Consider the following 26,625-nt stretch of genomic DNA (forward strand, 5'->3'; position numbering starts at 1 on the left):
CCTTCCCTTACATGCAAGAGAAATATTTTCAGCTAAGCACAAAATTAACTCTTAATCTTACACTATCTCACGCAACTTCTATTTATTAATCAGTCAGTCGTGGCTATCACTATTCTTAGGTCACACAGGTTCGATATTTTTATGAGACAGTGCATTGGCAAAACAAGATCAGGCAAGCTATTAACAAAACAAACATGTTTATTATTTCTAAGACAAATTATATACAAAATTCAAATAGCTCATATCACGTGTCTGGTTCTAACTAAGACAACAAGATCACAATGGAGACATTACAAATCACGTGTCTAATTCTCCACACGATCATTTAAGCATTTTGCTCAAGCTTTATGACAAAGAAATTATATATACACATAACTTTTCAGACAATTGGATAGAACGTAACACACTTGAACTTCACTCACTTTATAAACAGAAAAAGGCAAACTTGAAACCAGTTTCAATTTTAGCATTACATATAGTAATCTTTAGAACTCTGTATACTACTATTCACATTCAAACAGAAGTATGGCATTCCAACTTCTCTAGTACTTTCTATGTTAATAGATAACAGAACCAACATTTGTCGTTTGAACTTCACAATCTAGGATATTACATAAAACATTTTACTTACAATTTTGCCAGTTCATTACACAGTCCTAGATCCTAAAGGCTTATGGGCACGTTCCGCTTCTTCCCAGAAAAATTTCCATTCGGGTACTAGGTTACGGCAGCGATAATTCAACACACGTAGATCATCGAAGAATCATATGGTAGGACATCTTGAAAGAACTGTCTCTGTCAAACTTCCCATCTTCGTCGGAACTGCTGCTCATGGGAACGCAACTCTCACCCCTGTCCTTGGAAAGGCTTGGCACAGGAATAAACTTTGAAACGAGAGCCCCTTTGTCCCCTCAATCTCTGCCTTTTATATATCATTTTCCCAACCTTGGCCCTTCTTCAGATTAAGTCCCCCAGATTTACTGGAGGGTTTTCTCTGTCACCCATGTTATCGTTGGGTTTTGGAGGGAAAACTCATAATCCGGTGACCTTTGCGATTGTCGCTAGCCTTAGGTCTATTTGCCTAATCCTGTCTGAGCTTAATTTTAGTTATGATTCTAGTGGTTCTTATTTAAATGTTCTAACAATTTGTTACCAGATTTATTACTGCTGTTACAACGTTTATCTTTACTTTAATAATTCCCTCTCCTGTTTCTCATGTAACTATATAGATAAGACCTTCTTTGATAACACGTGACGGACCTAGATTACAAGGGAATTGGCTCTGGGAGGAGTCAATCCCGATGTCTCAGGGTCCTGAGGTCAGCTTCTCAAGAAATCCTAAGATATTTATTTTTGAAACTGCGCCTCCTAGGACTAATGAGTTTTTTAAGTCGCATTAGGAGAGAAATGATCTCAGGAAAGAACACCCGTGTTATCCTAAGTTTGCAGATGTGGCCAAGGTCTTATTCCTTAACTCCCCGCTGAGGTTCTTATTAAACTTTTTATAAGCGGTGCATCAGATTCCAACACATAGACAACTTGATTAGTTTAAAGAAAACAAAGATTTAATAAACAATTTACATTATACATACAGATTAGGATATTAAACTCTAACTGGGCCCAATCATCCCATACTAAACATATTCAAAGACAATAATCAAACAATTCCTTCTGCACAGCTAGATACATATGGTAATGTTTAGTCTGCACTGAAAGCTAACAGACTATCTTGTGCATTAGCACTATCATCAGTATTATCATTATCAGTAACATTAATCAATAATTCCTTCTGCTCAGCTAGATACATATGGTAATGTTTAGTCTACACTGAAAGCTAACAGACTATCTTGTGCATCAGCACTATCATCAGCATTATCATTATCAATAACATCAATTAATAAATCCTTGCTACACAGCTAAATACATATGGTAATACTCAGCTCTACGCTGGATGCTAACATACTATCTTGTGTATCAGTATTATCATTAAATTACTACAAATTCTCAGTAGCAATACCATTTAACTCTCTAAGGTAATCTTCGAAACCATATCTTAGTTATCTCAACATTCTCCTAATCATTACAACAACTCAGCACTGTTAAGAAACTATAACGTTTTACGTTCAGGGTCCTTCTAATCGCTACAGTGATGTCTTAAGATATCATTAATTCTTTCTCTTTAACTTAATCACTTAACCACGTTCCTTTGATTCACAGCTAACACTGAAGATTTTCTACTTATCTATCTCCGTTGTCGTCTTGTTGGAAAGTGGCCCTCATCAATGGGATGTCCCTTTTTCCTTCCTCAGCTGAGAACAGTGGCAAGTGGATCTCCTGGCTGTCGACAGTTCTGAATCTTCGTATGACTGGTGCAGGGCTCCTCCTTTTATGGATGACTGGCTTGGCTGCAGATCTACGGGACTTCGGGTCTACTGTCTCCGCTTATGCATCATCCAACCAGCTCCGGAGTGGAGGCTCTGCCACCTTCGTCCAACCTACGACCTCGGGAAACTCAATGCGACTCAATCCAGGAACCAGAGAGCGAGCGGGGTGCTCCTGACCTTTTTATTTCCCGCTCATCACATGGATTCCCGTACTCTACGATATTCTCATAACATTCAAATCCTTACTCACGTGGGTCAAACGTCATAACGGCCACCTTCTCTTCTTACCCCTCTCCTGCACCGTTGGTGTGCGATTGCTGGGGCGAAACTGTCCTCATATTACTATTCCCGGACTTTGGGTGACACTCCCTTTCGAATTCCATGCAAGTTATGCTATAACGGTCTGAAAGCTTGACCGATCCCACCCAAGCAGAAGGGTTTTGCCATATGTAACTCATTGTGAACAAAGACGACAGGACCCTGACCTTGATTGATACTGGTATTTGCCTGACAGAGGCATTTCACATAGATAACTTAATTATAACAAAATACAATGCAAATCATACAATTTTCGGACATTTACTCAGTCATAGATAGCTTGCTGATATCATAATATAATGTGAATTAAACAATGCCTGATCACTTATTCAGTTATATGTTAACATAATTAGCAAGGAAAATTGTACAGTATGGAACTTGGACATATTTACAAGGTTACACTACAGTATACTCAGAGACAAACACATATATCAACTCAATTTCTCTAGTTCTGATTTGTTAAATTATGAATAGATTGGAACTTATATTTTCACAATCACAATTTAACACCGCACAGTGAGTTATACATTATTTAATTACAAGTATTTTATGTAATTTAATTGCCCATGTAAAATCAACATAGAAAAAAAAAAGACTTATATTTTTATTCTATACAAGATTTTACATTAGCAATAGTGGTTAGTATATGGTTTCAAGATGGTAACCAGCATGATAAGGAAGACAGATTATGAAATTAAATTAACCGAGTAGGCCAAAACAAATTGGTGTTTTTTGGCTATGTGGTGAGTAAAAGAAAGAAAAATTATTGAAGGATAACTTTAATGAATGCTAGTGGTATGGTAATGGTGAGAGGAACAGAAGTAATAGTTGAATTACTGAGCCAAGACTTTGCCAGTATATCTGGCTTGTGGAACTTTGCATATGAAGAAAGACTGAAGTATTGTGGTCTTTGAAGTTTGAGAGAGGAGAAGAGGTAGAGGCATACAAGTTAATAAGAGGGTCTAATAGTATAATTTGCCAGTATAGTAGAGTACAGTATACCTTTGCCAGTTTGATTGGCCAAGTGGTTAGCATAGCTATACTCCAACCAGCAGGCTGTGTGTGTGAATCCCACTGTGAATATGGTTGTATGTGATTGTATTTAGGTGACAGATGAATTTCATTGAGATTACTGCCCAGCTTACTTGGAGGCCTGAAGTCACTTAAAAAAATTCTATGTTTGGTCTCTAAAGCAAGATTTCTGAACCAGGGAAAAAATTAAAAAAAAAATAAAATTTAATAAAAATAGACATAGCCCACCTTTGGTGCTTACATACTTGTAGTCACATAAAATAAAATAAAAAAGTTCAACAGGGGAAATTTTGCAGCTGATGACATATTTGTGGGTAGAGATTGGGGTAATCCCTGGAAACTGAGTAAAGATGTGATGTCCATGTTCTTATAGCATAGTGAGTAAGTGAATGGAATAAGCTTTTAGTGGACATTGTAAGTTTCATCATTGATGAATGCTTTTAAGGAGAGTGAGATGATATGTACAATGAATTTCATCTTCCATGTCCCTTCCTCAATTAATCTGACTTCCCAAAGGTGCTTACCGATAATAATAATTAAGAAATCTCAATGTCAATACATCCATGGGTTTGGATGAGATATTAGCTTATGTGTCATGAGAAAGTGAAAGATAAATGTAGTCTTGAACTAAACTGTTTATTTTTAAGTTTCAGCACTGGCAGAATCCCCAAGGAAAACGAAAGGAACAAGCTGGTCCTATTACATAAAGGGAGCTTCCAAGGCAGTGGTGGTAAATTATATTATGGGAATGATTTGAAGGAGAAATGTTGGCAGTATTCATTAATATTGTAGTTCAACATGAGACAAAACAAAATGAATGCTGTAAAGATGTTCATACTATATAAAAATATGAATTTGAATAGCTTTATGAAAGCTCAAGATGTATCATTAGAGGTTCCCTCTCTCACATGGGTAATAGTTCAGCAAAAGGGTGAGAGCAAAAATGTCACAATTATGTACAAATTTGCATCCTCTGACATTGTGAAAAACAAAGATCCAGATTTAAAAAATCCAGTTTTTAAAAATAGGCAGTCTTAAACATTTTTTTTCAGTGACACACTAGACTCATTTAGAATGTTTATTTCAAATTGTAACTGAAAAGGAACTAATATCCTAACAAGGTGCCTTCTAGGGACTAGAGCACAGTTAATTCTGAGAAGTTAATGGTAACTTGACTTCTATCTGATTTTTTGGCAAATTAATATAGCCATACTTGTTGAGGTTAGAGGAATGTGTATTGCCAATGCATTCCTAAAAATAGATTTTTGTGTAGCACAGATGTGGTCTTCCATTTACTTCTGTGTGTGAAGGAGTATCCTTAACATGGTGTGCCAATCTTGACTTGGCATGCAAATCATTGCTGATATAGTTCCTTTGTTCTTCAAGACATATGTTAATCTATCTACCAGTCTGTCCAAAGTAGGCGAAACTGCAGGCACAGAGAACGTTATGCACTGTGATATACAAGAGGATGAAATTGATCCTTAGGAGAAAAGATGAAAGTAGCTTGCTGTGTGGTTTGAAGATATTTTCAGAAATACCTTGTCAACTATCCTTAGAGCATGGGGGATGGGAATAGTTTTGTTGTGATCTTCTGTATTGGTTGTAGGAGGGATGGTGGGGACATGCAGTATTTTGCTTTCTCAAAACTGAAACTTACATTGCAGAGCCAGGCTGTTTGTTCTAATGAACGCAGTTCTCAAAACTGAACTTGGGGTACCTTTGCAACACTTCTTTAGCTAATCGCTACATCTCTCATGCAGAAAAAAAAACATTGCATGCCTCACCATTCCTCCTATATCTGAAAAGATAGCTAAGTTCTCTGCAAATGTAATCTCCATACCACTTTCAGACTACACATTCAGCTAGCTACTTTCATCCATTCTCCTATGGATCAATTTTATTCTCTTGCACACCTTGGAGTGTATCAAGTTCTCTTTGCCTGTCTTGGCTATCTTTGGACATACTCTTAGATGTGAGAATATCCACTTTGAATACAAGAACTACATCCATGTTAATCTCTGTAGCAAGTTAGGACCAGCAGACCATGTTATGGATATTCTTTCATATAGAATTAAATGGAAGACAACTGTGCTTAAAGGTCTTTGGAGGCTACTTTTAGGATCACATCAGCTATAAAGCACTCCTCTAACCTCAACGTGTGGTTGTATTAATTTCCTCAAAAATCTCTAAGACGGCCTCATTATCATTAACCTCTCTTTGAATTAACTGCGCTGTTATCAGTCCCTTAGGGGAATATTAATTCCTTTTCAGCTACAATTTGAACTGTTTCAGTAACATTCTAATTGAGTGCTGTATGTCACCACAAACAGTTGAAATTTGTACTCTGACAATGCTAATATTTTGCTGTTTTCTAACCAGCAAATTCTGTCAATGAATATGAATTATTGTTTCTTCTAATTTTTATACCATGAAGCACTGTATATCATCATCAAATTCCTGCCATGTACCCTCAAGGAGTGTACAGGATATGACGGTACTACATGAAAAAATTACATCATTACTAACTTGCTATCATCCATTTTTGTTCTCTTCTACTTTGTCATTCTCTAAATAAAAACTACGAGTACTAATAAGTTATACACAATGTGGGCATGTAATCGTTTTATTCCTGATGATGCTGCTAGCCATCGACATTGAAACATGTTGAAGACGTATGTTAGATATATAACATGAGAGAGAGAAAATTTGTAAACATACATTTATTTGTATGATTTCTCTCTCTTATGTGTATAAATAACCTCCAGATCCTTTTTAAATGTCATTTATCATATTTTCATGGTGTAGTTCTTTGGATATATACATACATCCAGGTGTCTCAGATAACTGGATCTGATTTCATTTTCAATAAGTTGGAATTAAGCTGTCAATTAATTCATTATTTTTTCTTTCTTGTTCACTTCCTTTGTTTAAACAGCTCTTCATTCCTTTTGGTGATGCTCTTTCTATTCAGAAAATATAAGTATTGTTTTGTTCATGTATCCTCTCTTCTCTTATACAGCAAAAGTGGATATAGGAGTGAGTCTTATATTCTATTGATGGTTTCAAATCTTGCTATGTAATCATATCCAAAAGCTTTGCAGATTAAAAAATTTTAACACTCTAGTGCTGCACCATTCCATGCTGAAGGTTGTTGCTAAATCTTATCATCCCCCCCCCCATGATTTCTCTGCTTCAAAATTTGCTTTCTATTGCTACATTTACCACCTTCTGAATTCTTATTGTTAATTACCTTAATCTTCATGATTAATTTATCTATGAAGTTTGATTTGCTACAGTTTAATTACCAACAGATCATCTCTCTCTCTTTGGAGACTTCTGTTCATAATTCAAACTGGCTACCCTTCTCTGACTTCAAAGATTCTGGAAGATTCCAAAGTATTTGTTCTTAGTAATGATCGTACATAATTGTCCATATGCAACCAGAATCCAGATAAATGTGCAGCTAGATATATCTCATTATTCTCCCAACACCATAGACTCATTAACCAGCTTCTTCTGAGTATACTGCATTTATCAGGTCTTCTGACAAACCTGAACTGTAACATTGTCTGCATTTTTCTTTTCCATAAAATGGCCTACATCAAGATAGTTTTGATCTTGTTTTCATTGGCATTAGAATGGTGCTAAATGGGATGAGTTTCATGATTTCCACCTCTTACAAACACTGCTTCTGTTGAATAACTGAACTAATCCTTACTAGCATGGGGGGCCCCCCCTTCATCCCCCACTCTGCACAAAACCTCTACTCATAATGTAAGCCTTTGTTCAAACTAAAGCAGTCATCAAACCCTAGCTTTGCACTGTTTGTTCTGTAGCTTTTGGCAAATCACATCACTTGACTCTGAAAGGACCAAATGTAGAAAATTTGACAACTGCTTAAATTGTAATCAAGCCTTCTTGCCCCTTTCTGAGGCTGTTGGGTTTGATTTATGTCCTTCCATGCTTCTCCTCTTATACATGTTGATGGTCCCATGGTAATATTACCCCGAAAAAGGCTGACCACTTGGTAATAGTATTTTTCTTCACCTCTGGTATAATTACCAAGGAAAATCACCATTGATATGCTAACTTTATTGGTGAAAGGTATCAGAAAAATCCTTGTTAGTTAGTGTACTCAGAATTTGCATTCCAGAATTAACACTCTTCCAGTATCACCTGTTTAAGCTGTCATTTTCATATGACATGGAATCAAGTCTAAATCCGACTCATCTCTATAAAGAGATAAAAGGTAGCCATCAAATTATTGTCCTATTACCCTTACTTCATTCCTCATGAATATAATTGGTCATCAACAGCCAACTTTGTTATTATCTAGAAGCTCACTACTTAATTAGTAATCATTAATATGGATTTAGCTGCTCTTGTTCTGCAGCAGATATCTTAGCTAACCTTATCCACTTTTGTACACAAGCCATGGAAAGGTTTAGAGAAAGTCAGTTATCTCTGTGCCTGACTTAATATTTGATTGAGTCAGACACAGAGATATCCTTACTACCACTTATGATTTGCTTTCTGCCCTTCATGTGATCGGACTGCTAGTTCCCCCTTCTGGTCCATTACTGCATGTCGTGGTGATTGTTTTGCATTCTTCAGATTTCTCTATCAAAGCTGGAGTACCTACCCAGAAAGCTATGTGCTTTTGTTTACACCCTTCCTCCTACATATTAATGACCTTCTCTCACTAATCCTGTTCATAGCTTGTTGATGACTGGACTGTAGATTCCATTCCTCATCTTCATTAGACAAGCATTGCAAGTTTGTCTTCATTAGACAAACTTGCAATGCTTGAATATTTTGGGATCTGTATTTCTTAAATGAGATCTCAGTTTGATTACCTGCTGCTTTTGATAAGATTTTTCTTCTTGGGCTGACTAATACCTCTGTCCTTTCTTATTACAAATACATCACATCCATAATCTATTCATTATCCAAAAAGCTTAGTTTTTTGGACACTATTTCTCACCTTATAACTCCCAGTGCTATTGTTATATTTTATGAGCTTGATTTGCTCCAAGTATGTTATTCTCCACCTGTATCCAATCTATATATTAAAGACAGTCGTGGAGTAAGATAACAACATATTTAATTTTATTTTAGTTGGTTAGGATATTTCAGATTCATATCCATGATGGTGCATTGACTTCAGGATTATTATGTTGTGTTCTAAAGAATGAAGCTCATTTATAAAAAAAAATTAAAATATTTATTGTAAACATATAATTATATACAACAGATAATACAAACAGAGAATAATTACATGGCCATTTTAAGAATTACATAAATGAGCTCAGTAATATTATCTGATACTCTGACTTTCACAGTTAAATTTGATACTAACACGAAATACTTTACAAAACAAACTAAACATAGCATTCATCTAAAAGTTCTGTAGTCTCACTTGGCCATATGGACATTTCTTTTGCAGCATCTATTTTATCACTGTTTAACATCATCATCATGCGTATCAAGGATTTAGGCCTAGCATGGCCTGTTCCAGCCTTAGAAGTCATCATTGAATCGTTTAAGAAGACGTCCTGGTTTTCTTTTTCCTATTGGCTCGTACTTTAAGGCTTGTTTTGGTACTCTTTCTGTTTTCATTCTTTGAACGTGTTCCATCCATTTATGTTTATAATTTTTAATTTTTTCTATTACTGGTTCTTGGTTTAATTCTTTCATAATATCTTCGTTTCTTTTGTGATCAAATAGGGTATACTTTGCAGTTTTTCTCATAAACTTCATTTCTGCTGTTGTTAATCTTTTTTTTTTTTTTTTGTTTTATTGTCCAGATTTCGCTTCCATACATTAAGACCGGTAAGGCTAATGTATTGTATACTTTTAGCCTGGTTTGTTTTTGAACTAGGTTTGGTTTAAATATAGAGTTAATTACACCTGTTATTTTTAAATATTTTGCAATTTTTACGTTTATATCTTTTTCATTTTCATATGTGATCATACGTCCTAGGTAGTTAAATGAATTCTTTCATAATATCTTCGTTTCTTTTGTGATCAAATAGAGTATACTTTGCAGTTTTTCTCATAAACTTCATTTCTGCTGTTGTTAATCTTTGTCTTTTTAATATATATTATAAACTGTAATAATAGCTGTATAATATATAAACTGTTTAATATATATTCCTTTATTTAATTTTTTTATTCACTCATTCAATTTATCTCTTAAATTCTTTAAATACAATAGCTGAAGATCTCACTTGACCAGTATACTTGCATATATCTTCCAGTTTCTTTAATGCATCTGTCTTTCAATTTTTTTGAAAGAATAATCAGTATCACATAATTGTATTACTAAATGTGTACAAATCACAAATACTGTATATATTTTTAGATTACTTTATCACATAACCAAACTTATTCCTCATTAAATAAAATTTTCACTAAACATATATGAAACTGTAAAAAATGTACATAACCAACAAATCATTTATGCAAAATTTTTATACTAATTTTTTATGCAAATCTACTCAATAGGAATATATTAATTGAGCAGTGTTCCAAATACATTTCCAATACAGGGAGTTTTTACTGCAAATTCCATATTCCTCCTTGAAACATATATCACTTTCCTTTCATTAAGCACAAAATATTCTCATATACAAAAGCTTGATGTATTATACTGTACTTCACTTATCAACTTCAGAATTCCATATCCAGATGCATATGAAAATATTCCCGAGATTAGTGAACTTAACTCAGGTTTATTAGATCCCTTTTGGTAGTTTATCAGACTCTCTCCCCCCTTACTTGACTACTTTTTACTTCATAGCGTTCCTGTTGTCCCCAGCGATGGATTTTCTAAAAACAACTAACGCACATGTCAGTTACTGAGATTCAAAGCAAAACTCAAGTGACAAATGGCTGCTGTTGCTACAGTGCTCACACATTGTACAGCATTGGTGACATATGAACACTACTGTAACACAAACCTAAAAAATAATATACACACAACATTGCTGTGTTATTCCCTAAGGATTATAATATATGGTAAACAAGTTTACTAATCACATGGCATCTCTGGTAATACAAAGCATATAATTTTGTTACTAAATGTGCACAAATCACAAATACTGTATATATTTTTAGATTACTTTATCACATAACCAAACTTATTCCTTGTTAAATAAAATTTTCACTAAACTTATATAAAACTGTAAAAAATTAACATAAACAAATCATTTATGTGAGATTTTTATACTATGCAAATCTACCCAACATAGTGTTCTCCCATTTGGGATCCCCTCAAGATGCTTGATGTCCAAAAGAAGGACAATCTCTTATAACTCCTTCAAGTCACTGTTTTGTCCATGCTCTCTCCTGTTGCATTATGTTTTTTCTATAACTATTTTCATTGTCGTACACTTTTAAACTGGTCACAACTTCTTCCACTTTTTTCAGTGTGTAAAATCACGAGCATCATGCTGACTAGCATGCATATACAGTTCAGCTTCAGCCATTTTCCCTGAGGATTATGATTTTCATTTAAGTTAGTATATCAGTGGATTCTTCCAGTGGGCGGGCAGGCACACACACAACACTGTTGTATTAGAGGTTTTGCAGCTTCTCATGCGTTGGGATGATATATAAAAATTTTCCGCAGGAAGCCAGAAACAATGCTGTTCTTCATGCTGCCTTGCAAAGCTATTTAACTGACATGTGTATAATGTAGTGGGTGAGATAACTTACTTTGTGGGCCAATGATCATGAGTTTCTGCATATGAGCAACTTGTGATTCTGTTTGATGTCAGTTTATTACTGTAGAATAGATTGTGGACAGGTTTATATGACTTGCTCACAGAAGGTTGTAAACTGATGTTACCATGGGTAGCTAAGTTTTTATTATTATTATTTTTTTTTTTACATATGCATATGTGTAACAACATCTGGAAACCCTGTTCTTGAGATTAAACTGGTCACAACCTTGGAAATTCAAAAACTTGGAAATTTTTCATGCCACTCAGGCCTCGAATAATCAGAATGACACTCATGCACAGGGCATTGAAATTCATCTAAAGACATTCAAACATGTGCCCATATTAGGCTTTGGTGAGCAGATATGCTGTCCACAAAAGTTGACTCACTATGAAGAATGAGTAGATGGTGAATAGTTTGCTATAGCAAATTTTCTTTAGAATAGCATGGTGTCTATAGGGCTTTGGTTGGAACATTTTTGTAGTTTGTTACAGTGAGTGAGTTTGTAATTTGAGTTACACATGATAATGCAGTTCTGTAGAGATTTGTGTTGACTTATATTTATGTTGTGTGAGAGGTTGGTATTGAAAAGAAAAGTAACTAGTGGGTGAAGCACTGGCCATGATGCATCACAAGCCTTCTTGTGATTCACCATTATATAAACCAATTTTAAAATGCAGTAAATCATAAGCTACTTAAGTCATTCAATATCTGATTTGTGATACAAACTAGTAAGTATGATTATTATGTGAATGTTGATTTTTTTTACTAACTGCATATGATTGTTTCTTTGAATTTACAAGAAAATTTTTATAAATTGGGGGGGGGGGGATTCTTGCCTGCATAGTACTAATTAGTTGATATTTAAACTTATGCAGTTACTGTCTGAGTTCTTTAGAAGAGAGCCAACATCTACAGACCACTCGAAATGATTGGTTTAACAATCCACAAAAAATTGGAAAAAAAATAGTCTATTCAGGCTGTTGGATATTAAAATTACTAAGGGAGCTGATGTCACCTCTTTTAATAAAAATAAAAATAAAAAATCATAATCCAAAGCTTCAGGGGGAAAAAAAAGATTTCAGAAGAAGAAAGTTAATAAGATCAGAGTGAGTTTCCAAACTCAGAGAGTGGTAAGGATACATCAGACAAATATTACAGAATAAATCTAGGAAATTGTCAGTTAGAGAGGACTAAAAAGAGGGTAATGTGCAGGTATCACTTTTTGCGAGACTGGATCATACAACTTGTTATAATTCAGGTAGCTAAGGTGAATACTGGTTGTCGGCAACCTCTAGCTGAAGTTCCATTAGGTAAAGAAGTTGTGGCTTGGAATGCTGTAAGTGGTAACATTCTTTTTATTTATTTGTTATTTTTATTTTTTTTATTTATCTGTCTTCAACATGCATGATTTTCTAGGTGATAGCAGCTCTTCATCATTTATTTCCACTCATGAAAGGCTGTTAGTCTATGGTACATAAACTGAGTAAGCTAAGAATGAGAGAACCCTAGATTCCTGTTAGAGACCAAACATGGAATTTTTTCAGTCTGCTTTGACTTCCATTAAGCAAGATGGTCTTACTGGATTAAAATTCATTTTCATAAATTATGGACACTACTACTACTATATGTGTTAAGAATAATTACTTTAATTATCTTTTAATAGCAATAGTGATGGCCTAATCTTTAATTTAGCATAAAGAAGCTTTTCTGGAGAATATGGGATTATAATATAACCCATTAATTTGGATAAATTGGGTGGTTGAATAATTTGTATCAGAAAATGGTATATGGTGGGTGTAAATCTTCCAGATTTAAGGTGACAGACAGGAGATATTCAACTCTTTGCTGATGATGCAAAGATTGGCAGGGCAATCAGGGATGCTGCTGATATCCAGCCCTTACATTATGATTTGAACAGACTGGAAATGTGGGCAAATGATAATTGTCAATTCAGTATTTTTAAGTGTAAGGCCCTTTGGTATAATGTAATATCTAGTGGCATATTATATTAGTGAGATTATGCTGCAAGAAACTGATGATGCTAGAGATCTTGGAGTTATGGTAGATATGAATTTGAAGTTCAAAAGTCACATAGTAAAAATTGCAAATACAACCCAGAGGATAACTGCAATTGTGAAATAAACATTGACATGTATGGATATGGAAGTCATTTTGCATCTTTACAAGGTCTTGATATAACCAGAATTCATCTCCAAACCCCTCCAGGGTTTGGAGGGGATGAATTCTGAATCTGTGGAAAGGGTGCAAAGAATTCTGAGTTACAAAGATTATATTGGGATTATGGAATGTAGATTATGAGAACAATAGTGAGACAATATTATTAAATCTAGCACTCATGTTCCCCATGCTGCATCAGGTATTATCTCTAAGTAGATCAAGAAGTTCATTCTCCTTACGCAAATACCAGATGCAGTCAGAAGCTCTGAAATATTGAGAACGATAGCTCATTTCTCTGAACCTTTCCATGGCACAAGACCTTTGGCAGGTGGTGTAGGTTGAGATGTCAGTTCTGGAACCTTGAATGGGGTAATTCATTTTCATGGTTGCTGATTAACTGGTGGGTCTCTAGGTAGGGAGAACTTTATTCTTGGTAACTTTGTTCAATATTTTTTGAGAGGATAGAGGTGATTTTGATAATCATTCTTCCACTTTCTGTTATTTGTTTGACAGCAGACTTATCTCTTTTAGAATAGGCCTTGATATAACCCATCTAGAACATGAGCCTCCATCTCTCAGTCGATATAGACAAAGCCTTTTGGTCAGAAAGACCAGAGTTTGATTCCCATCAGTGAATGAGGAACCTCTATCTACTCTTTTTCGATGGAAGGTGAGTTAGCATGGTCTCATACAGTGGTAGGGTGGAAACTCAAGTTTCTCATCCCCCAAAACAGGTAAATCGGCCCCATGAATACACATGGATTACAGCCATGTATACTGCCCTTAGGGGAGGCAGCAGAGGAGTGATGAACTAGCTGCATTAATTCATCATAAGCCCCATTGGGTTAGCCCCCCCCACACACACACTGGGGGGCTCAACCCATTCTAAGAGAATGATGGGGAGAACATATTCCACGACTTTCATGTGGTGAGATGTGTTCCAGCAAAGTGAAGAAGATTGTAGAGATGATAGAGGAAAATGTTAGTTCTGAGCACAATCTTTTGAGTACAATTGAAGAAAAGACTAGTATCAAAGTTCTTTAGAATGTGAAGAGGTCAGAGTGGGTTTTCATAGAGCAGTAAAGATAGCAGATGAACATTATTGAATAATGTGAGGAAACCTTGAGTCAGGGGAATTCAAAATTAGGCATTTCTTGCAGGCAGTGTTGGAACTTGCAAAACATAGATACCATCCTTGTGGCAAAAAAAAATTATGAACTATGTAATTTGGATGTAACTGCAGTTTAGATTTGTCAAAAGTAGGAATTCTGGTCTGGATGTCATTTAATGTTGGATGCTACAGATGCTGGTAAAGTGGATGTGAAAGTGATTTTTTTTTTTTATAGTGATTCTGATATGTTCTTATATTTTGTTTAGTTTGACTTATTTGTTAGGATTAGTTTTTGAAGGAGATTTCTTTTGATTGCAGTTGTGGCATGATCTGGCAGAGTATGTGGTAGCAGGATAATGCACCAGCTGATTGGGAAGTCTTCCTTACTCATTACTGACAGGTTCAGGCCAGTGTACTATCTGGCTGCTGGTCTTCGGTACCACCATTTTTACTGATGTACCCTCGGAATGAGTCTCTAAGTATGTTTGGCATGCCACTCATATTGGCTTAACCAGAGTCCTTTTTGTGGAAACTGCCACTTTACCATGAGAATGTAGATTGACTTAACATGTAAAAACTGTGCATTAACCTGCCTATTAGATGGGATTCATATCCAGGTTTTTCCATCCAGAGATTGTGATATTGACTGAGGCTCTACTATTTAAGTACACATTAACAAAGTATTAGAAATAAGAATTGGTGAAATCACTTCTATTATTAGTGAGTATCATGCAACATTTTGGAGGCCAAAAATGAGATTAAAATGAGCAGTTTCTGAATCAATGAATCAAGGATCCTGCTTATATAACCTTTTGGTTTGCTCATGCAGCATCAGTATAGGTTTCCAACTTTTTCTGGATACTTCTCTTTTAAAAAGTTAACAGTACTGCTGTTGTTCAGCTTTTTATTTCAAAATAGTGTATATATGCTTTGCTCTTTTATCCTCTGTACAGAGATGAGTGTACAGATAAACGCTCTTTGAAATTGTAGTGGGAACTTAGTGCGAGTAAATAGAAGAGCAATAAACATTTTCCAGTTTTTTAAACCAATTAGTATCATATGTTCCAAGAGCATTCTCTGGCCTCAGCAATTCTAGATAAATCTGCTATCCCAAGATTGCTGGGTAGGTCAGAATGATAGACATAACTGTCATTACCCTATAAGGAATATCGGTTTTTCCAAGCGATGTGGCCCAGTTTCTTGTGTGAGAAAATAATCATAATAGCAGGACTTATTTAAAGAAATAACATACAGTATGAAAATGCCAAGAACTAATTTCAGCATATGTTCTTCTTTGCAGAATAAAAAGCAAAGGGTTGAGAGAAGTTCTGTCTTAATCAGAATTTCCAAGTAAGTGCATTCAGAAAGTGGTAAAATATTCTGTAATATTTATAAAAGTACAATAAACAGTGAAATGTACAAATTAAGCATTTTGTTTGAATCTAATTTCTAATACATTCATATTTGTAAAAGGATATGGAAAGTATTACAAAAATGATATTTACGTTTTTTTTTATTATCATTTTTCTTTGTAGAAATTCCTTCAGAAGTTAAAGAAAAGTTAGAGAAACTGGAAAAGGAAGTTAAAAAATTGAGAAGTGCATTAAAGGAAGCACTAAAAACAAATACATGCTTAACAAACCAGTTACAGTTATTAAAAAGGTAAGATGTTTTAAGTGATTGCATTCATTTAAAAGTAGTTAATAATTCTGCCTACCTTTTGTAAATTGGATATAATGGATATTTATTCGGCTGTGCAGTTAGCCGAGTGGCTATGCGCTTTCCAACTGAATGTCTGGAAAAGGAGTGTCTTGGGTTCGATTCCCGTCGCTGATGTAAGGAGCTTAGGTTCTTTCTCAGACAATTAGCTGGTCTTGGGCATGGACTGCAGGGTTTTTCTCCCCAGTTTATCTGGGGTTTTTCCCCTTCCACAAACAGGCAAATCAGCCTTGAGAACATAATGCTTCTACAGACATAGGATAGTTGTCCCTACACCAGGAGGTATAGGGCGAACCACCTTATCCTCAGTTATAAGGAATAGAAATCCTCCACACCATAAAGGTAAAGGAGGAAAAGATTAAGAAAGAAAGAAAAGATATTTATTGGCTATTACTTGGTAAACTACTGTTATCATTGGCTTAATATTTGGGATTGCAGGGTAGTTTTTATATTATAGCATTGTACTACTTATAAAATAACATAATTTAGAAATTATTCTGGTTATCATAATACAACAGTATCTCAAATAGCGCAGTTAATACATACTAAAAATGTTATGTACTAACTGAAGCTATATTGAGCGAAGCATTAATATAGCAGTTTTCAGTGTAATGCATTCCAGACAGACAATAATTGGTGTGTGTGTGTGTGTGTGTGTGTGTGTGTGTGTGTGATGGGGAAAACATGATAAATACGTAAATTGTTATTTGATGTAATAAAAATAAACTTAACAGTTCAAAATTAGTTTGAACACTGTCTTGTATACAAATAATTTAGTGTTTTCGCTAATTTTTCTCTTATTCCATATAAATTTATTCACTTGACTTCCTACCATATCAGTTGTGTTATTTCTGTTGCCTATTTCCATATTTAACTTAACATCTTCGCTAAAAATTGTGCCTGGGTAGCTGTTATGTTTTACTTGTTCTATAGGTTCTCCATTCACAATGCAGTTGATATTTTCGTTGCTTCTGCATATTTTCATTGTCTTTGACTTGTTATTGCTGACCTTCATACCATATCTATTACAACAGTTATTCCCCTTAGTCAGGGAATTCTTGCAGACTTCTAGTGGATTTATTTAGAATTATAGCATCATCTGCATTAAGTAAAGAGCTGACATTAACATCTCCAATTTTGATATCAGGTTTAATACCACTTTCCTTCATAATGTGATCCATATAGATAATGAATAACAGAGGGAATAATATACATCCTTGTCTGACACCAGATTTAACATTAAACCATATTCTTGTACTTCCTTCAATTCTAACTGCTGACTTACAACTCAAAGATGAAGTATTGCTTGATATAATGCCCCATTGACCATACAACTGTAGCATTTTGAATAGCTTTTGTCTTGGCACCTTGTCATGTGCCTTTACCAGATCTGCAAAACTTAAATAGAGATCTTTGTTATATTCCCATGCTTTCTCAACTATTTGTCGTAAAGTGAAGATCTGATCTTGACAGCCTCTATTTGGTTTGAATCCAGCTTGTTCTTCACGAAGCTTCTCTTACACAATCCTTCTGAACCGTTTCTAAAGTATACTTGTATAAATCTTACCAGGAACACTCAATAAGGAAATACCTCTGTAATTCTCACATAAGTATTATTTCTCTTTATATATTTGGGTACTATGAGAGCTCTACTCCAATCAATTGGAATTCGTCCCTCTGTCCAGGCCTTCTAAACTATGCAGTGCACCCACTGTAGGACTTTTATACCTCCATACTTCAGCATTTCTGGTCAAATATCATCTACTTCAGCTACCTCTCCACATTTTAGGATTTTGATGACTTTTTTGGGGTGCTTAAGGGTCAAAGCTGTATAAACTGAGAGGAGACCTCCACATAGCCTTTAAAGGAATGCAGAGAACCAACCAGGGATTCTGACCTAATGTCCAATCCTCACCTTCTCGTGGTGCACCCTGTTGGGTATCTACTTGGATACTGAAAGAATGAGGATGGGCTGGCAATTTGGGATTTAACCAACTAAATTGTATTCTCATTGGCTTAAACCAAAATACAAAATGATGGTACAACATGATAATATTTCATGCTGGCTGGGACGTCACCTGGTTAAACAAAGCCCCCTTTGTTTTCGCCAGGGAACTAGGGCGAAACAGCGAAAAGTCAGCTGCTGAAGAAATCTGAAAACACACCCCAACTCGACATCACCAGAGTTAAAGATCATTACTATCAACATAAGAAGTCTGAATGGCAAAGAAATGGAGCTAGCTGAGGAATTAGATATGTATCAGATCAACATAATTGGGGATGACTGAAACAAAAAAGACAAAAACTGGTGAGATATTTCTGAGCAATAAATACAAAATGTTATATTCAGGCAATGACAATCAAGGAAAAGAAGGAGTAGCCATAATATTCAATACTAAATACATGGCTAATCTTCTTGAATTTAGAGAAATAACTGACACAATGAAAAAGGAAAAGTTGGTCCTTGTTGGGGATCTAAATAGCAGAGTAGGAAATGATTGTCAGACATACAAAAATATTTTGGGAAAATTTGGAGAAAAGAGCAAAGCTAATAATAATAACAAATACCTGTTGGATATCTCCTCAGGACATGGTCTGGTTATTACTAACACCATGTTCCAACATAAAAATGTGCACAAATTCACATGGAGAGAAGAGGCTAGGAATAAAAAAAGTCTCATTGACTATGTTATTGTTGATAGTGATGTTTTCTCCCTGGTGCAGGACACCAGAGTGTACAGAGGATTTGAAATTGGAAGTGATTACTATTTAGTCCTGAGCAGGATAAAATTGAATTTCATATTGAAAAGAATAACATGTAGGAAATTTTTATAGTGAATAGAAGTTGAGCAGCTCTCAGATGTGAACTGTAGACTAAAATACACAAAGATTATTGAAGAAAAAATGAAAGAGTTTGAGAACAGGAACCAAACCTTGGAGATGGCAAGACTCGAAGAAAACCCTGATTGATTCAGCCAGAGAGGCATGTGGTGAGGTTGTCTGCAAGGATAGAAAAATCAGAACTCCATGGTGGACACAAGAAGTTAAAGAGGCAGTGAAGGAAAAGAAGAAAGCATATCAAAAGTTCCTGACAAATAAGTCAGCTTGTGCTCTTAGAGATAAATATAAGGAAGTGAAGCACTGTAAAACTAGCTAAACAAAAATCATGGGAACACTTTGGTAAGAACATAGAAAATAAATATCAAGAAGGTGAGAAGATATTCTGGAGGTTGTTGAAGAAGCTCAGAAATGGAGGAAAGAGTTTTGTAAAATTAAAAAGGATAAATGCAACAGGAAAGGCGAAGAAAAGATATCCTTGATGTATGGAGGTATTACTTCGAAAAATTGCTAAATGAAACTATCTGTGATAGGTAGTAGCTTTTGTCTTTTATTTGTATATAATATTTATTTCATATATAGTTTAGTTTTCTCTAATTTAAAGGAGGAATTGTCAGCAGCATTTACTATTGGATGGAGAGAGTAATTAGGTTATGAATTTTAATCAATCTGTAGATCTGAGGGGGGGGGGTACTAAGAGCTATGAGTTTTTTAACCACTTCAGGAGGACATCTGACATTTTTTTGAAACCTCTTTTAATGTTTATCTGAGATTTAATGGGATCATAATCTAGCAGTTTATAACTAGTGTTGTCTCTTAACACCATGTTCATTTTTGTGTTTATAATGAGTTGTATTGTGGATAACAGTATCGTTACCCTTGTCAGCTCTAGTAGTGATCATGTTGTCTCTGCTCAATTGATATTCAGCATGGAACTCGATAGATTTCTTTTAGGCTGCAACACTTGTCAAATAATGTTAGCTATGTTGAGCCTGACATTGTTGCAAAACTAACCATCATCCTTAGTGGGCACCCCTCATAAGATATTAGGCTTAAAATAATCTAATTTCTTCCATGTATCTCTGTGTGGTGTGTGTTTTTATATTGTTACTAGCGCCCCCCCCCCCCCCCCCCCCCCCCCCCCCCCGAGTTCTGGACTGATAGGCCGGTTATCCTTGAATTCTGATGACTTGAATTTTGAATGCTCGAAAGGGGTGGGGTTCTGTCCCCCCCGGTGCCTATGGTGCCTAAACCCCTGAGTTCCAGACTGGTAGGCTGGGTTTTGAATTCTGATGACTCAAATTTTGAAGACTCGAAAGGGGGTTCTGCCCCCCCTGACTTTAGGCAAGTTTAAAATAAAATTTTACTTGCCTGAAGCATCTTTGTATCTACAGATGCACCGACTTTGCTTCGCTTCAAGAACGGTTCACTGCAATTTATATTAAGTTATGCAATTAATGCAGCCATTATCTCTCTTCTATTTTCAAACCTGAACTTCGGATTATTCTCTCCAGTATTCTTTTAGATAAATCTGCCTGCAAAGAATTTCAGAAGATTAAGGATAAACATGTTAAAAAAATATAACAACCTTTGCAGATCTTTTACTCAGCTGCAGAGACACCTTCAAGCTGTCATTAACCTTTCATCAAAAAGACTTGATAACATAGCTATTAGTATCTTTAGCCTTGGTTACAACTTTGTAGTAATGCCTCGGCAAGTTGCTACTTTAGTAATCATGTGGCATGTAGAATGCGACATCTGTAGCTTGCCTCTTAATATTACCAACAGCATTGCACTTGATGTAGCTAACAATCCTTTCACAAGCATTGCCACTTAAGAGAAATTTCTAGGAACAAGCAGCACTACATAAATTCTGCAAAGAACAACATAATCATTACTAGAGCTGATAAGAGTAATGATTCTGCTGTCCTTAATACCAGTGATTATAATTATAAAAGGAATGTGCTGTTCAGAGACTGCATTACTTATAACCTGCTAGATTATGATCCCACCAGTCTCAGGAAAAAAAAAAAGTCATTAAAAAGTCTTCTAATAAATGTTGCATCTTGTCCTCCTGAAATTGTAAAAAAAAAAAATCAAACTTTTTAGTTCCTCCCCTCTTACCCTAGATATCCAGATTGCTTAAAATTCATAAACCTAATTAACCTCTCTGTCCCATAGTAGATGCTACTTGACTCCCCATCCTCTAAATTAGCCAAACAATTAGCTTAATTTTAAAATACACTTACTGACTGCACTTCGTCTCACCTAAAAAAAAGTCCACTAATTTTAAATCTTCTCTCTTATCTCTCTTCTGTTTTCACACCTGAACTTTGGATTATTCTCTCCAGTATTCTTTTAGATAAATATGCCTGCAAAGAATTTCAGAAGATTAAGGATAAACATGTTAAAAAAAAATAACGACTTTTGCAGGTCTTTTACTCAGCTGCTGAGACACCTTCAAGCTGTCATTAACCTTTCGTCAAAAAAGTTCCAAATTTAGTTTTAAACAATAATGATATCATGGTGATCTTGGATGTTATCTGCTTATTTACAAATATGAAGGTTGTTTGAAAAGTTTGGTAAAAAAATAAGTTAAACACATTTTTTTTCTGGAAAAAATTGCCTTTATTTCTCAACATAGTCTCCATCAAGGTCTATACATTTGGTCCAGTGAGTTTCCAATTTTTTCATCCCATCTAAAAAGTAGGATTTGTCATATTGTGCAAAATAGTCATTGACAGCCTTGATGATATCCTTGTTCTAAGAAAATTTTTTCCAGCCGAGCCAAATTTTTGAGTTTGGGAACAAGAAGAAGTCACACTGGGCCAAGTCCAGAGAATACGGTGAATGTGGAACCATTTTGAACCTCAATTCGTGCAGTTTTGCCATGTGTCAGATGGTGCATTATCTTGATGAAAGAGCACTTTTTTGTGCATCAATCTTGTCTGTTTTTTCTTCAGTTCTTCTTTTAAATGGTCCAACAGTGACACATAATAGACTCCTGTTATTATCTTACCCTTTTCTAAATAGTCCATCATGATAATTCCTTGGGAATCCCAAAACACAGTGGCCATCACCTTCCTGACTGACGAAACAGTCTTTGCTTTTTTTTAGTGCTCTTTCATCTGGCATTGGCCACTGTTTTGACTGTTGCTTGGACTCAGGTGTGTAGTGGTGGTGGATCCAAGTTTCGTCTACATTCACAAATCAATGCAAAAAATCCTGCAAATTGCGATTAAACATTGCCAAACGCTGCGTTGAAATGTCTTTTCGCATGCATTTTTGATCGACAGTCAACAATTGTGGCACCCATTGCGCACACAGGTTTTTCATTTGCAATTTTTCATATACCTGTTCAGTTGAAATGCCTACAATCTCATGCACTTCAACTAGGCGGTCTTCTATAACGATACCATGGATTTTGTCAATCATTTCCTTCGTAGTGACCTCAGTAGGAGCGTGCTTCATCTTCGATGCATTTATGACCATGTTTAAACTCATTTATCCAAAAATAAATAGTGTTTAATGCTGGTGCAAGTAGCTGGTGGAGTCCCCGCGAACTGCATCTAACCCAGATTTGATCTGTGTGGCCATCCACTTCTTCAAATAAAAGTGCTTTATCACTGCACAAAACTCTTTTTTTCCCCATTTTTATGAAAAATGTGAACACGGTCATTTTAAATATTTGCCAAACCGGAACTATGCGTCGCAGGTGGCTAAAATTTTGCCAGGGATCATGAAAAAGATGATACGTGCCAACACTAGTATGAATGAACAAATTGTGTTGCCGTCTATTGGAAATTTACCAGACTTTTCAAAACCCTCGTATTCCTCTTTCTAACACTTTAAATTTACTGAAAAATGTTTTCTTCCCCAACATTATTGATCTCTTTAATTTATCCATCCATACTGGTTACTTCTTTTAGAAGGACACTTTGTATAAACATAATGTACATCCATGGGTCCTTTGCTCCTCTGGCCAATTTCTATATGGTGCATTCTGAAAAACATGCTCTTGATACTGCCATTCTCAAATCTTCTATTTGGCAAAGATATATTAATGATGTTTTCTCTATTTAGTCAATGGCTCAAGAATAGTAGACTCTTTCCTACTCCACCTGAATAGCCAACATCCTAGAATTCAGTTCACTATAAAAAATATCATAACAGTAGCTTGCCTTTTCTAGATATTTGAATCGCACCTCTGCTTAATGTCAACCCTTTTCAGTTTACAGAAAACCCACCCACACAGGTAGATTTGTACATAAACTTTTCCATCAGCCCCCCCCCCCCCCCAACAATATGATGCCACCAAAACCCTTGTCGACAGAGCCTCCAACCTCTGTTTCACCCAGGCCTCTCTTACTGATGAACTCTCCTTTATTTGCCATTCCTTCCTGTCCAAAGGTTGCAATCCCAAAAAAATTAACAAATTACTGTTCCTTCAATCTTCTCACATTCCTCTTAACACACAGAATACAGTAATGCTATTACTAAAAATCAGAGCTTTAACAAAATATAGTCTCTCCACTGCTTTCAAACCTCATCTGAAGCTGGCTTCCTTTTCTGCTCTCCTAAAGATCCACTTCCTCCTATTTCTGTTCTTACAGATGTTTACAAGGTTCTTATCATATTATGGTCAAACTGGGAGATTACCAACATCTGCTTTATTGAACACAAGAAATAGATATCTATCACCACAACTATGGTCTGTCAAGTCTAGCTGACCATGCCTTGGATACCTTGCACAGTATCATAAGGAAAAATGATCCTGTGCAAGGCTCACAGCAAATACAAACTTGAAGACTTTATATTCAGTGGTAGGTTTAAAAAACCAGTCTGATCTAAATAAGTATAGTTGTTTTCCTAAGATTTGAGGAACTTTAATTAGTTATAAAAAACTTTAACTAGGCCTTCTGCCTAATAGCATCCATTAAGGGTGTCCCTCATAGGACTCAAGGCTTAAAACAGACTAATTTTTTCCACTTTTTGTGTGCACGTGTGAGATTACAATTTTAATATTGTGTTCTTGAAGATGTGTCTATGACAGATAAAATATCAGAACAATTAAACCTGTTGTTTAATTATGATTGACTGAAATCAAAACATGCATTTTGTATAATCTTCCATATCATCACAGTGCATGTTAATTTTTTGCGACCCCTACATTCAGTTACATGACCCACAGTTTAAGAAGCTTTGAACTAGGTGACAAAGCTTCTTAAACTGTGGGTCATGTAACTGAATGTGGAGGTCGCAAGCAACGACCCAAAATTAATTCAAAATCAAATGCGTAATGAATCTGAGGTGTTTCTGGCAGTTTTTGCCTGTGTTGCATCGTGTGACTTCACTGCAGCCTTGGTTCTGGACACACAATATGCATAAAGTATCTTTGCACTGCACATGCCATCATACCATGCAACGTCAATGAAAGCTGCCAGAAACACCTCGGCTCAGATTCGAGATTATTATATGTTATGAATTGCAGTGTTTTTAGCGTACATACAAAGTTTTCTGCTCTTACAGAAATATAATAGTTTAATTACGGAAAATAATGACTTATAATATTTTCCTACCATCTTAACTGAAAAAATTTTTTTTGGTTATGGAAAGTGGCTAAATTTAGACAGAAGAGGTAAAAATACCAATGACAGTGAGGCACAGTCATTGTCATCATGAATTGAGGTAGAACCATGTAACTTACACATTATTCTACATATTCCCTATGAAGTGTTATACACTTGTTACAACACTGCTGCATCATTTGCAGTCCTCTGAGAAAAAAGTCTTTCCTTTGTTGTGCAAACTGTCCTCAGCTACAAATATGACTTCATCTGTGGTAAATTTTGTTTCTTTAAATTTTGGAATTATTAATAGTCAGATAAGGTCAGGTCTGGCAAATAAGATTGGTGAGGCAGACATTAAAGTCCAAGTTGTGTATTGTCTGTTGGGTGTCATGAACAGTGTGAGCAGGTGCATTGTCCTGCAAAAAGCAACACACACACCTCTGCTCAGTTTCCCATGGCATTTTTCCTTCAGTACCTCCTTCAGAGCTGTTACAATTTCACCTTTTTTTGAGGTGAAATTGTACATCTTGGTAAGGATTACACTATCCATATCCCAAAAGACAATGGTAAGAATCTTCCCTACTAACTTTTGGGTTCAGAACTTCTTTGGCTGTGGAGAACCTTTGTGATTCCACTCCATTGGCTGCTGTTTGGTTTCTGGGTTATAGTTATGAAGTCATGTTTCATCAACAGTGACAATATGAGCCAAAAAATTTGCACTTGATTTCTCAAAATGACCCAAGTTCCCTTGAGATGGCAGCACATGCTTTCTCTTTTGGTCGGGGATCCACTTCGCTGAGAGCTTCTACATGTTCAGATATTAGTGGATAATGATCCCGACTCATTCCCTGGATATCCCCAGAGTCTCTGCAATGTTTTTGGCTAGTATTTGTTTGTCATTAAAGATCATCGATGCACTGCATCGATGTTTCTGGGTGTGTCTTCCTGACCAGAGGGCATCTATTGTCTCAGGATGCCCAATTTTAAACTTAGTTTGAAAACTAAGCATATCCAAGAGGTGCAATACCCAGCATATCTGAGAGGTGCCACCCATCTGGCACCTCTCGGATATGCTGGGATACAGTCCCCTAAAGTCTCAAACAAAGTTTGGTGAATCTCAGTTGCAGACTTTTCTTACAAAAATGACCTGCATGACAAAAACTAGAGTTTTTCTCGATGGCCTGCACCTCTTTGTCTTTGAATTTCTTCAAAACTTTTGACATTTCTTCTTATATATCTTAAAAGAAAAAGAACAAATTATTACAATCTGATGAAACATGGGGAGTAATGGATTTTAAGATGTCATATGATGTGGTTATATTAGTTGCTTTAATATAATTTTTGTTCTAGGAGTTTATCAGAACTTTTCAGCCTCCTTGTAATCTTGATAAAACTTGCTTTGGAGAAAGGAAAGGGTAATTAGCAATTCTTCCATGATGGCACCCTTTTCTTACTGCAAGTCTACTGTCAGGTAGATTTTTGCCAAAAAAAAAAGGGGGGGGGGGAATGGTGGCATGACAAGCAGAGCTTACACCATTTGTTTAACAGAGTTCTTGTTGCTTTAACAGCATTAAGTTATAATTTTACCGTTTCTTCGTCAATCAGTCATGCATGGTGGTCGAACACAGTTAAATTGATCCAATAAGTTAAATGTATTACCGTATCTAATAGATAAGCTTAGGTGTTGGATGTTATTCATAACTTATTTTAATGGTATTACAATACCAAGCCAGACCAAACTAGA

The 26,625-nt window shown here is 35.6% G+C and overlaps 1 protein-coding gene across 1 annotated transcript in view; it reads left to right on the plus strand.

Moving 5' to 3' along the window:
* The window catches only part of LOC150102034 (uncharacterized), a 148,994-nt gene that overhangs the window by 49,342 nt on the left and 73,027 nt on the right, over positions 1-26,625 (plus strand). Inside the window, exon 4 of the mRNA XM_090400925.1 lies at positions 16,290-16,416. Within this exon, the coding sequence (XP_090257051.1) occupies positions 16,290-16,416 (127 nt within the window). The remainder of the gene's footprint in view (positions 1-16,289; positions 16,417-26,625) is intronic.

This window comes from Typopeltis vanoorti, chromosome 11, assembly GCF_054136105.1.
Source record: "Typopeltis vanoorti isolate ZY-2024b chromosome 11, IOZ_Tvanoo_1.0, whole genome shotgun sequence".
Classification (NCBI taxonomy): domain Eukaryota; kingdom Metazoa; phylum Arthropoda; class Arachnida; order Uropygi; family Thelyphonidae; genus Typopeltis; species Typopeltis vanoorti.